Source organism: Corvus hawaiiensis, chromosome W (assembly GCF_020740725.1).
Source record: "Corvus hawaiiensis isolate bCorHaw1 chromosome W, bCorHaw1.pri.cur, whole genome shotgun sequence".
Lineage (NCBI taxonomy): Eukaryota > Metazoa > Chordata > Aves > Passeriformes > Corvidae > Corvus > Corvus hawaiiensis.
The window spans coordinates 2,011,508-2,025,253 of NC_063254.1; the positions used below are offsets into that span (position 1 = coordinate 2,011,508).

General features: G+C 37.1%; 1 protein-coding gene across 1 annotated transcript in view; it reads right to left on the reverse strand.

The window, feature by feature from the left end:
* Positions 1-13,746, reverse strand: part of LOC125319355 (ras GTPase-activating protein 1-like) — a 125,058-nt gene that overhangs the window by 43,349 nt on the left and 67,963 nt on the right. The window contains exons 9-12 of the mRNA XM_048290460.1: positions 7,151-7,229; positions 4,660-4,780; positions 3,556-3,712; positions 1,183-1,270 (exon numbers count right to left, since the gene is read on the reverse strand). Of these exons, the coding sequence (XP_048146417.1) occupies positions 1,183-1,270; positions 3,556-3,712; positions 4,660-4,780; positions 7,151-7,229 (445 nt within the window). The remainder of the gene's footprint in view (positions 1-1,182; positions 1,271-3,555; positions 3,713-4,659; positions 4,781-7,150; positions 7,230-13,746) is intronic.

Below are 13,746 nucleotides of genomic sequence, written 5' to 3' on the forward strand. Positions count from 1 at the left end.
CAGGTAGGAACAATGCACTATAGTATGCACAATGACACTAGCTATGTCATGAGGCTAGCATATGTAATGTATATGAGGCTAACACTACATTACATTCACTTAATGGTTTGTACAAACCTCAGACAACATGCAATCCATTGGACAGCTGCTTTGATATTTACCACATTATATAAAAACCATCAAATTTTCCTTAGTATGCCAATAAAACTATTCTTCTGTGAAATGTTACAAAGTACAGACAGCTGTAACTTCTGAGAACACAAGCATCAGTAAAACATCTGACTTACCTGAACCAGAATCATTTTATAAAAGAAATCCCAGTATTCTGTATAAATGCAGTGAACATCTTAAGTGTTAAGCAAATCTAAACCAAAAGCAGATTATACCAAATGTTCAGAAAATAGGACAGGATATTCTGCATGTCCTGACAGGATATTCTGCCTACTACACATTCTTAAATAAAATCAAATGCATAGCTTAACTTCTGAGACAAAATGTCTATTTCTGAGCTCTGGAATACCAAAACAACTTGATAAATAAGAACATTGTCACATCCTCCATATGCTCTCCTATTAGTGAGTGACTTTTAGAGAATTAAATTCCATTCCTACATTTCTTAATCAGCAAACATTAACTGTTAGAGAGCTAATAACTAAATGATACCAATGTAAAACACAAAAACCCCTTTATTTTGTGCAAGATCAGGGCCTAAGACAGGACAAATAACTGCAAATGGCTTGACAGATTTTGATTGGTGGGCATACCTGCATTAGCATTTTAGTTCTTATCAGGAATGTGCTCTTGAAACAAAACTCCCACTTACCATGCTCTGGTTCATTAGTTGGAAGAGTGTTGGAAAGCAAACTTTTTTTTTTGCACTGAACAACTCCAAAATATATTCTCCAGAAATATCTAATGGACACTAATGGAAGTTCAGTCCATGGGACCAGACTAGAACTCCTCTAAAGCAGAATCCCTAAAGCATAGGTAATGTAGGTGCTGGATTATCATCACCAACTATATCCCTTACATATCTGCTATTATTGCATGGTAATATTTGCTAATGTAGACATAGCCACCATACATTGTACACATGCTTTCTATTAGAGAAGGATAATATCATTAAACACTACAAAACAAAAAATTGCTTTTAAAATTATATTTACCAACAAAAGCTCTCACCTGTACTTGCTCTTGAGTTTCTCCTGCAAAGTAAAAGATGTAATGCTCTTCACTGAAGTGCTGAACTACTATCTGAAAACAGTTTGACCTTAAAATCAAACAAAACAAAAATGTCGGAAGAAAACCCAACAAGAAAAGTCTCTACATGCTTCAAAAGTGCATTTTGGTTGGAATAAATGATGTAATTTCAAGAAAACTGCACTCTAGTTCAACTAGTTTGTTTCAGAATATTTAAGAAACTTGGAACCGTTTGTATTGAATATACATGTACACTGACTTACACTTGAGGCAAAATGCATCTGATAGCATTAACAAGTCTTTTATGAGGACTATTCACCACGAACATTTTAAATCATGCACAGGTTCAGCATTACATCCCAGGCACTTAACCATGCATTATGGATTTGTTGTTTTAGGAGTTCAGGAAACTATATTAACATAAGGAATTCTTTATCTGAATGTGTTCCACAGCTCTCACAACCAATAAAATGTGTACTGGATCATGATCAAATATGTGTCATAGAAACTTTTAAAGCTTTAAATGTGACTATAACATCTTCTCCATTTTATGTATGTACACTCATTTGTCAAGAAATATCAAAAATATTTTGTACTGTTACATTAAAAGTTGAACGCTACAAGTACACTGAGTCTTCCACATTACCTTCAAGGTAATTTGGCTCTCCCAAACACAGAGTTACATGAAGGATCTTACTTCACTTGCATATGATATTTCAGTATTCCCTTCCCCCCATCCATTGTTTAGGTAAATACTGGCATGGCATTTTGTGGCTATGCACACAGGAGGATTGAGGAGGGGGACAAAAAGTAGCTTGGTCAGGGGCTACTTAAGTTATTGTCAAAGACATGCAAAGCTACAGCTCTCACTGTACTTCTGAGAAAAGGGGAAAGATATTTTAAGTAGGTGGTAAAAATAAGAGGAATTTTGTCTCAACTACAGTTCTTCATCAACAGCTTTCCCAAGCAGGTGCAACCATACATCTCCTTCTACTCACACTTTCAGTGTTACTTATTATCCGAATATATTTTAACCCACAGTACAGTGTTTCTTAGAAGCTGCTCAACAGTCACTATTAACCAAAACACTCCTTGTTTACAGTCTCCACCAAAGTTTCATGTATAATTGCCAACTTTCATGAGGAATATTTCAGTACTTTTTAAAATTGTACTCTCATATCTATGGCTCCTCATTGCAATAGTTGTGCAGATTTTTCAAAATGATTAAGAAATGTATAAAAATCAGATGCTGCAAGAACACCAGATCTTTGCAGCTTAAGAAATGCAACTAATTTTAAACATCTTCACATTATCTATGTGAAAAGACTTAAAGTTGATTAAATACTCTTAATAAATATTAAGATGCATGGAATAACCAGAGCTGCTGTTTAATGTGTTTTTCTATCTGTTATGAAAAAATAACAACATTTGCAGGAGTAAATGCATCTTTTTCTTCTATATCGGACAGGACTGCATATTTTTTTGTAATTAACAATGAAAAAAAGTGTGATCTCTTTTATCTTAGTTACCAGTGATATCAGGAAGTGGTTTGATTCTCAATGTCTTTGCCAATAATCAAATCACTTGCAGTTGACATATTTAGTACAGTAAATGAAACTCTGAAAATGCTCTTTTGCAAAAATAATTTTTAAAATATTTGCTTATATGAACTAACTTGTTCCTCTAACGTTGGTTGGTCTAATCTGATTCTTATTGATTCCTAAATAGAAAAGCACTGACACATTATCTACCTAATTTAGCATTCTAATACCTATCAACAAAAGAATGTAGATCTTTTGGAACTGACAAAATTCTTGATCTTATCAATTCTTGGTTCAATAGGATTAAAACACTCAATACAGTTGCTTCACAATCTTTTTAATACATGTAGAACAATTCATACACAATATTGAAAAATGACAGTACAAAAGGCCAAATCATTATCACATCCTATTACATGAGAAAATCTTAAATTCTAAAATTTCTTACTAGAAGCTGTTTATGAACAGTTACTAGCAATCAAGTTGCCATGGCTTAAGTTTCCATTAATCAGTTAAATTTGTCTACATATGCACTTGCAATCTACACCAATTATGGAATAAAATGCAATATGAACCAAGAGTCACAGTACTTGCATTTCACAATCAGCAAAAGCTAAAAAAAAACCCAAAAACAACAACCAACCAAAAAAAACCCCCACACGTGGACAGTAACAAGGGTCAGGTGTCAAAACCCAAGTTTATTGTGCCAGGCCAACTTGCTCATTAGTGACAAATTGTTTGTATCTTGTATATGCCTCAAACTAGTAGTTAACTGTCCTGCTGCATGTACAAGAATTAAAAGCCAGTGCCCTACCTGCCAAATAAACTGTCATGTACTCCATAGACCGAGCACACACTAAGGTCTATTAATCCTTTAGGTTTTGTGGCTCGTTTTTCACTTTCAAAATAAATAAGGTGGGCATCATTTCCCTCCAGTATAAAGTACAAGTTTTTCCATCTCTTTCCTTTGCCTGTAAGGAAAGCAAGTAAGAAATTACAATATTGTTTTAAAGAAAATGTAAATTTTGTAAATGAAGAAAAAAGAGAACAGTAAGGTTTTTGTCAAAATGCAAACAGAAGAACAACGTACAGTGAATTATGTTTAAGCAATAATATCAGTATACATACTCAATTTTTTCAGCATGTAGCTAAAACTAGACCCTCTTCACAGATTAAAGTACAATTTTAGATGGTTCACTACACATTTTCATTAATCTCAACAGGATTAAACCAGTGTGTGTGAGCTCTGTTCATATCAGTGAGAAGACTACATCTATACAGTTTGCAAATAATGTATGATGCTGTAAGCAATCTAATTTATTATGGCTATTTTAAGTAAGAAACAGAGTTCTCTTTATATGAGAAAATGATTCCTAAACTCTTACCAACTGATCAGCATAACAAATTGCATCACAAGATCTTAAATCAAAATTACTAAAAACCACAAATGGGAATACAGTATATGCAAATCTGGATCAGAACCGTACCCCAAACACACATATATAAAAAAATTGACCAGTTTCACATTTCAGGAAAAAAAAAAAAAAAGGCATTAATAAAAAAAATGTTAATACCTGGAGATTTATATGTCGAGATTTGTTGGAAGACAAATTAGATGTACCAGTAAAATGTGGATTTAGGCACTGACTAAAACAAAAATAAATCACTCATTGTTTAATGTCCACTGAATAAAACTGATAAGGTTCTGCAGCTAATTCATACATAAACCACAGTACATTTTGGAAAAACATTCAGCCTTAATTTTCATCTTGATCATTATAGAGCCACCACAGCCCTTCGTAAACAACCTTTTGCTCACGTCAATTTTGCCTCCACTAGTACCACTACTACACAAAATATGCATACATATCTGCATTTTTTAGAAAAAAAACCATTTTAAAAATTAAACAGAACTCACTTTTTTTCAGAAGATATCCTTTTTTGACAATATTTTTATAAAAAGCATCCTTTGTTTTGCGACGAATTGTATTGTAGATTTCTTTTCCATCCACTGTATCATTAAGCACTTGTTCTTGATGCTGGTAAACAAGGAAGAAATCAACATTTTTTTAAGCTCAGAGATCACTGTGAAACAATTGCATACTATCCAGCTGCAATCGAACTTTTATTGAATGCTACCAATTCTTTATTCTCTCATGTATCTTAACAAATCAATATAATTTAATACAATATCTTTGGCAGAAATATAATATAACTATTTCTTGTGGAATGATTAGGCCGCAATTGTAATATGAGAAGAAAAACAAGGTTTAAATACAGACCAACTTTCAAAAAGTAACATCTATTTATTTGCTTAATACTAAATAGAAAGCAGCATCTTTCAGCGATTTATGCAAAATTTACACAAATCTTTAAAGGTTATTTAGCTTCTAACTGTCTTCTACCACAGATTTTGGGACTGAGTAATTAAGGATTAACTCTGAATCAACAAGAATGTTATAGATCACAATAAAAACTGAATTATTAACACACAGCTAATGCACAGTTCCTCACTAATCTTATTAGCACTCATATCCTAAATGACTATCATTGTAACAAAAAGCAATAGGAAAAAGTAGAAACAGGACATCAAAAAAGGATAAATTCACATATAAAACAAAGATCTGGAAATGTAGTTACCCAGCTAGAATGGCCAAAAGCCAAGGCAAGTTTGACCTTACCAAGTCAGCTGATCAGCAAAAGATCTTTAGCCATAAGAAAACATGAAAAGCGAGACTATCAAGCAGTGAGAACAGTATCAAGATGAAGTGATATGCACTAGCTCCATACTAAATACTTTACTTTTCTCTCCTCTATTCTATAAGAATCATGGTTTTGAACATGACAAAGGCAAGATGAAAAACATTTCAGTAATAGGAATTACAGGGCTGACAATAGAAGCAATATCCAAGTTTTTACTAACTCCATATGATCTCCATAACATATCTATGAAAGAAATAACATACAAAACAACACATCTAGTGAAAAATGTTTTAAAGTAAATTTCAAAATTAAAACCAGGAAGTCTATTAGATTGAAGCAAACAGCATGCAAGACTTTTGATTTTTTTTTCTTCAAAAACAGAGCATGACAGTATGTGGTAATTACACCACCAATATCTTTTTTTTTTTAAACAAAATCACAAATATATCTGAATAACTTAAAATAATTTGATGCAGTCTCACATGGCAAATTAGTCAACACAGAGAAAGTTATTTATACAGGAACCATAATTGGATAGACAAAGTGCCAAAAGGAAGATGATTGCCATAATCCAAAAAGAATGATGGAGAACATGGAAAGTTATTGGGTGAAGCTTTTCAAGGATGTCTCTGAATTCAAGTTTCCTCACATTTGTCTCAAACACATTGAAGAGCATGAGTTAATAGTAGCAGAAAACTGGGAAGCATTGATGACAAGTCAATCAGCAAAAAAAACCCCAAAAAACAATCAGAATAATAAGGTATAAGTCTAATAATACACAATAAAATTTGCTCTTGTTGATACTTACCAATAGTAAACAATATAATACAATGTGGGTACGGTAATGACACAGATAACTTTCTAGGATATGACACAGATAACCTTCGGCAATCTGGTAAACACTCTCACAGAAAAAAGGAATTACTAATGACATCGCATTCTGAGCTGTTCTGGTCCATTACATTCAAGAAACACAAACTCACACTGGAACTGGTGGTAGTAGGGCAACTACAAGGATCTTATGAAGAGACAAAAACCAGATTTTGGTATGCTCATCTTAGTGAGCTGACTAAAGAAGAATACAAGAAATGCCATTGAATTTCTATAATAGATCTAACAAAGGGGTAGCTATTTAGGTTAGAAATTAAAACCAAATTTCTAACCATCAAAACAAGAAAGCTGAAGAATAGATAGGGAGAAAGGATAAAAATATGCTTTTGAACTAGTTATAACTTTATGAAAAACTAGACAATATGGTTTGTTTATTATCAGTGGTCTCTTAGGATGAATTTATGCTACAGGGCAACAATGTTCTTGAACACACCCTGTAATCCCGGCCCCTTGATCATCTCTGAAGCTCTTCTGTTCATATAGATTTTCTCTGAGGGAAGAAAGATACTAGACACAGAAGAATAGAGAGCAGCCTAGTTCAGGGACCAGAGTTAGGGGCACAAGATGGAGCATTTACACCCCAGAGCACAGACAAAGCTTATCATAACTTCTGTTTACTACAAGCCAACCTTAGATAAACAAATGCATATGAAAATAAAATGAAAGTAACACACAAACTCAAAACAAAAATTCAGGAGGGGATGATGCTGTTTAACTACAATGGATACCTCTGCAGTAATTCAGTTCCTATATTTTAAATATTTGAGGATTAAGTCAATACCTTCAATAACAAGCGCTCAGAGATGAAGTTTTACCTGCATTGGAACAGGATCTTTAAGGTAATATCCTTCAACAATCTGTTCTTTTCTATAATGTTCAATGATCTCAGCAATACTGTTCAAATAAGAAAAATAAGATTTAAAATGTTAAGTCAATTAGTTTTTCCTCTGTATTAGACATGCAATCACACTACATTTCCTCACAAATTTATAATAAAAATCAAGTGTTAAACATCATAATCTCATTTGCAGCAATGACAATCTACTAATACATTGAAGTCAAGAAAATTCACAGAACTGTATTTATTTATTCTAAACTTCACAGAATATTTTCAATCAGTTGTTGGAAATGCATGTATTGAGTATGTCTAGGATGGAGTTAACTTTCCCCACAGCAGTCCTCACAGTGCTGTGCTTTGTATTTTTAGCTAGAAAGGTGTTGATAAACAACCAGTTTTGGCTACTGTTGAGCAGTGCTCCCACAGCATCAAGGCTGTCTCTCCAACCCCATTCCTCAAAAGCCAGGAGGCTGGGGGTGGGCAAGAGCTTGGGAGGGGACATAGCCAGGAGAGCTGACCCAACGTGACCAAAAGGATATCCCATACTCTATGATGTGCTCAGCAATAAAAGCTAAGAGAAGGGGGGGAGAGGGGGGGGCATTCATTATTAAGGCATTTGTCTTCCAAAGCAACCACTATGCATACTGAGGCCCTACTTCCCAGCAAGTATATGGACATCACTTGCTCATGGGAAGAAGAGAAAAAAAATCTTGTTTTTCCTTTGCTTCCATGTGCAGCCTTTACTTTTCTTTGTTAAACCGCCTTTATCTTGACCCACAAGTTTTTCACCTTATTTTTCTCCCATTCCCACTGAGGGGGCTGGGGGGTGAGAAGGGGTCTTGGTGAGCACATGGCAACCAGACACGGTCAACCCACCACAATGCCAAATGAGTACACTACCTTTTCCACATTCAAGTAACACATGTGCATTTCTCAGCTCTCCAACCAGGCTGAAAATTGCTATTTTATTAATAATAATTTTCAAAGTCCTAGAGTAACTAGGGAAGGGGAATGGAAGATATTTCAAACTGTGGAAATCAAGTTCTTTCTAGGAAGACAGGAATGGGAAATAAAAAAAGTTTTGTAACATGGATTATGCAGATTGTACTTCAAATCACTGAACCATCATGTTAAATTAAATACCCAGTCAGTAACATGCCTCTATGAATAAGCTTACATTCTAATTACCAAAGTCAGGTTTAAATTCTATTTTGAAGGATCAGGAAAGAAGTAGTGACAATCTAAAATTCAACATATCTTTGAATTGCTCTTATTTTTGCAGTTATTGAAAGTTACATTATAATAAAGAGAAGTTAACATCAACACAGATGAAACATTCATATATGAAATATAAACCTGATGATAAAGAAGTAATTCAGAAGAGAACAAAAACATACATGATGTGTTTTCTCATTTCATATAGACTGTTAGTTGTATGTGCAAATGTAATCAAAAAGGCACACATGATAGATCTTTGGCCTATTACAATTGGATAAAATTTTATCAAAAGGAAAAATATAGGATACTATAAAAATGATCATAAAAACAATCATAAAATACATGTAACTAAAACAATAGAAATGAATCTATTTGCTTTTTCTCGATTTCATTCTTCTAAAGCTATGAACTAGTGTATACTCATTAAGTTAAAAATGTACACAGGAAGATTAGTTATTTTTTCATGTTTGTAATGACTTGAATTTCTCAGTATTACTAAAACCCAAAAAAATTTAAATTTTTATTGATATGCAACATGCATATGCCATTTTCACCATGAAAATTTAAGCTTCACTACACTGCATTGTCTTGGGGTGACTTTATGATGTGTATCCCATATCGCTGCCCTATGCCCAGAAATTAACTTTGTGCCTTTCTATGCCTCTAAACTGAGCCTGAGAGGGGGAAGGAAAAAAACTGAGCAAAACTTTTTCAAAGCAGTTTGCAGCTTGTTCAAGGTCACACAGAGATAGGTTTTTTTTCCAGCTGCAGCAGAGGAGGGAGGAGGCACCTGGCTTGCTGCTTTCCAGTCAGCTTTTGGCCAGTGGTTCAGCTTCTTTTTCTCCGGAGAGACACTGAGAGTTGAATTTTTTTTTCCTTCCCTGGAATTTCGGATTTTCTCCCTTTTCTGCTGGACTGCTTCAATATTAGAACACATCAGGAGGACTTTCCACGGAGCGCAGAGGGCCTGGCCCTGGGCCAAGCCCCAGCTCGGAGGAGACCAAAGGGAGGACTCTAACACTTTCCCAGGTTTTTTTTCTCCACAGCGAGAGATTTTATTATTTAGCATTATTTTCCTTTTCTCGTGTGTTTGTTAAATAAAGAGTTTTATCTCCTTCACTTTCCTTTGAGGAAAATTTATTTTTCCCGAACCTGGTGGGGGAGGGGTGGTTGTGCCTTCCCTCAGAGGATATATTTCTAAATTTGGCCAAACTGGAACATGCATAAAAGAATCGCTCACTGTATTTTGCATGTTGAACAGCTATTGCCAACATGAGGGCAATCAATAATAAAGCAGTTTTATACAATTTCTTTAGCCCTCTTCTCCCCCACACAAACTCAACTCAGATAGTCATCTGTCTTACCACTAAAGCAGTCCAAATGACTGAACAAACCAAACATTACAAACAGAAAGATACTACATATAATCAAATGCACTTGAGAATGAATTTGCAAGTCATCTAAGTTATCTAACACGTAAAATACAAAGCATGAGATTAAACAGACCACAAAAAGAATCAAATGACGGGAAAAAATTATTTATAAAATTTTTCAGCATCTGACAGCAACAAAATCCTACTTACACAAAATACATCAAGGAAAGTATAAATAAGCATGAATTTAAAAAATGAATGGTTAAACTTTGTTTGTTATGGAAAAATAAATGAGTCTCAATACTATACTACAGTTACATTAGTAATTGTAAAATGCTTAGCATAGAGTTTATTAGGCTGCCCAGATCCTAGCTACTTGGATAATTTTAAAAGCATCTCATCATAATGAGTAGTATCAGTTTTTTATTACTTAATGGGTGAATTAAGAGTTATTCCAACAGCTGATAAGGACATTAGAACAGAACAGCATTTTACTCTGATAAGGAAAATAGAACAGAACAGCATAGCCTTGGAGAAATAGATAAAGGATGTAACTTAGGCAAACAAAACTCATGCAAAATGCAAGCAGGATGCCAGCTAAGCTCTGCAAGGCTGAGAAAGCAGAAGTTATGCAAAACAACGATATTGCGCTTACTCAAAAGTGGGGCTCAAGGAACAGCCACCTAAAAAGGACACGGGACATTGAAGACTACTGAAGAAACATATAAGGACTTCTGATAAGGGGTGCAACTATGTAAAATAAAGTCAAGGAAGTGGGGATAGCTAATGAATATGTAATCAGTGTGTATGATAAAAACTCTGTTTACCCAATGCTCAGCACGCTTGATTAGAGGAACGATCCTCCACGTCATGAGCATGCTGCAATAAAGAATGCCTGCTTTCTAAAACTCAAAACTGTGTTAGAAAGTTTCTATCGGGCTCATTTTGGTATCATTTTTTGGCAACTCCAGATGGGACACTCTGCCTGATCTCCCATGGATCTGAGGGGTCTTTGGATCTTCATGCTGGAAGAGGACTTTCCTGGAGAAGACCACAGACACTTCAACCAGTCTGGGACACAAGTAAGATCCCATTCAATAATAAGGCATTCTTTTGGGAATCCTGCCCATACAAGATGTGTGGATCTTCCAGCACAGTGGGTAAGTTATTTGGTATTCCAGAATTTGGTATTTGACTTTGTTTTATCGATTGATAATTGCCTTGTATTTGTATTATAACATTTTGGGTCTACTACCTGGAAATGGGTAGTGGACAATCTAAAGGGGGCATTCTGAAAAAATCCTCACTTGGTTGCATTTTGTGACACTGGAGAAAGATTGGCAGGCCCCCATGGGGAACAACAACCAGGGAGAATTTGATTAAGTATTGTAATCAATGGTGGCCATTGTACAAACTAGACTCTGGAGAAAAGTGGCCACAAAATGGAACCTTGAATACATTGTTCCACTTAATATTGTTTTTTAGGATGGGAACAGAAATGGGATGAGGTTAGGTATGCTGATATGTTTTTCACTTTGCAGAATCATCCGGAATGGCAGAAAGACTGTGGCTTGAATACAGCCCCCTCAGACCCTTTTGTGCTGGCTCTTGAAAAGGAGAATCAAGGAAAATGGTTAAAACATTACCCTATGTGCAGCATAGAACAAATTTGTTCTAAACATCTCCCTGATAAGGAAGACGATTTAGATCTTATGGTCAGTCCTAATTGCAGGTTGGATGGGGGAACAGATAATCAGGCTGCCAAGACTGAAGTTATGAGGGAACTGGTGCATAAAGAGGCGGATTTAGCATGACTAGAGGAGAGGATTGAGAGGATAGGGAAGATGTATCGAGGAGCAGAGGGTTTTAGTCCGATTGCAGGGAGAACTAGAGCTAAACACAGATGTGATAGTAGCTCCCCTCCATCAGGCGGTAGGTGCAGACAGTCCAATCACAATAAAAGTGCCATTTTCAAGTAACAGACCTTAATAATTGGAAGTCGATGGCTGGCACCTACCTTTAAATACTCAAAAAAAAAAAAATTTTTTATAAAACAGTTGCAGTTATGGAAGGAATTTTCAAAGGAATGGTTTCCCCGGAGAAAGGAAGAGGATGAGAATGTGGGCAACCATACCTCTGTTGGGGTTTTAAAAAGTCTAGTTTTTTTTCTGTTAAAGGAATTTTTCCCCCATACTAAGACAACAAATCGCTGGGTACTTAAGTAAGACAAAAGACCTGGCTGCTCCTTTTGTTTCACCTGGGTGTGTGGTCAGTTCATTCTTCAGCATTCAGACAGAGAGGAGTCGGCTTGTTTCGGGTGCTTTTCCTTGTGCTGGAAAGCCCCGGGATCCCAAAGCCGCCTTCCCTGCCCCGCTGGACGCCAGGCTGTGGCTGCCCTGCCCTGCCGCTGCTTTGAGCCTTCGCTACGTTGTAGCCGTGCTCGCCCTGCAAGCCCAGACCTCCGGGGGGTTCCTCGCTTGGATACATCGCATCTACCACCCGGGATTTGTGCTCGTCCCTGCCACTCCAGCCTGCTGTTCCAGCCTGCTGTTCCCAAGGGTCCGGCCGGACACCGGGGCCAGGTGCCCAGGGGTTTGTGAAGCCTTTGTTCCATCCTTCCCCGGGATGCCAGACCACCGGTGCCACGTGCTCCCCGAGCTCGCTCCGGAGTGCCCCCTGCAGCCGCGGGGAAACCATCACACCTGCCCTGCTCACCGGAAGCCGCCAGCGCCCCTGCCGGCTGTGAGCGGAACTGCACCCAAGGGGAAAGGGCCCGACATCTGAGAAGGCTGGGACTGGGTTTGTGATTGTTTGCTGTTACTGCCATAGTTATTGTTGTTTGTTTGACTGGTTATATATATAACAGTAAAGAACTGTTATTCCTATTTCCCACATCTTTGCCTAAAAGCCCCCTTGATTTCAAAATTATAATAACTTGGAGGGAAGAGGGTTGCATCTGCCATTCCAAGGGAGGCTTCTGCCTTCCTTAGGAGACACCTGTCTTTCAAACCAAGACAGATCTTGGCGCCCAATGCGAGGCCTGAGGACATTAAGAGAGAGAGGTTGTCTTGGGGTGACCTTATGATGTGTATCCCATATCGCTGCCTATGCCCAGAAATTAATTTTTGGGCCTTTCTATGCCTCTAAACTGAGCCTGAGAGGGGGAAGGAAAAAAACCCGAGCAAAACTTTCTCAAAGCAGTTTGCAGCTTGTTCAAGGACACAAAAATATAGCAGGGCTTTTTTTCCCCAGCTGCGGCAGGGGAGCGAGGAAGCACCCGGCTTGCGGCTTTCCAGTCAGCTTTTGGCCAGTTTTTCCAGTTTCTTGCTCTCCGGAGAGAGACTGAGAGTTGAACTTTTCCTTCTCTGGAATTTCAGATTTCCTCCCTTTTCTACTGGACTGCTTGATTGCTGTAACATCAGAGCACATCGAGAGGACTTTCCACTGGGCACAGAGGTCCTGGCCCCGGCCCAAGCCCCAGCTCTGAGGAGACCAAAGGGAGGACTCTGACACTTTCCCAGGTTTTTCCTCTACAGTGAAAGATTTTACCATTTAACATTATTTTCCGTTCACGTGTGTTTGTTAAATAAATAGTTTTATCTTCTTCACTTTCCTTCGAGGAAAATTTATTCTTTCCCAAACCTGGTGGGGGGAGGGGTGGTTGTGCCTTCTCTCAGAGGATATATTTCTAAATTTGGCCAAACCGGAACAAATTTAGTGGCGCCCAACTGTGTGGCTCGAAGGAAAGTGAAAAAAAACCTGTGCTAATTACATTTTGGTTTGAATTTACTTATTCTGTGTTGGGGTAAAGTAGTCACCATGCCGGTTGAGTTCATAATGTCTCTCTGGCTCGATGTACTCATGTCTTTCTGGTCCTTAGGCTTCATTGAGGTACTAGTGCTTTTTTGGTCCCTAGGGTTGTTTGCCTATCCACAACTTGCTCCAATCTTGTCCTTGATATGTAAATTTTACAGAGAAGGGA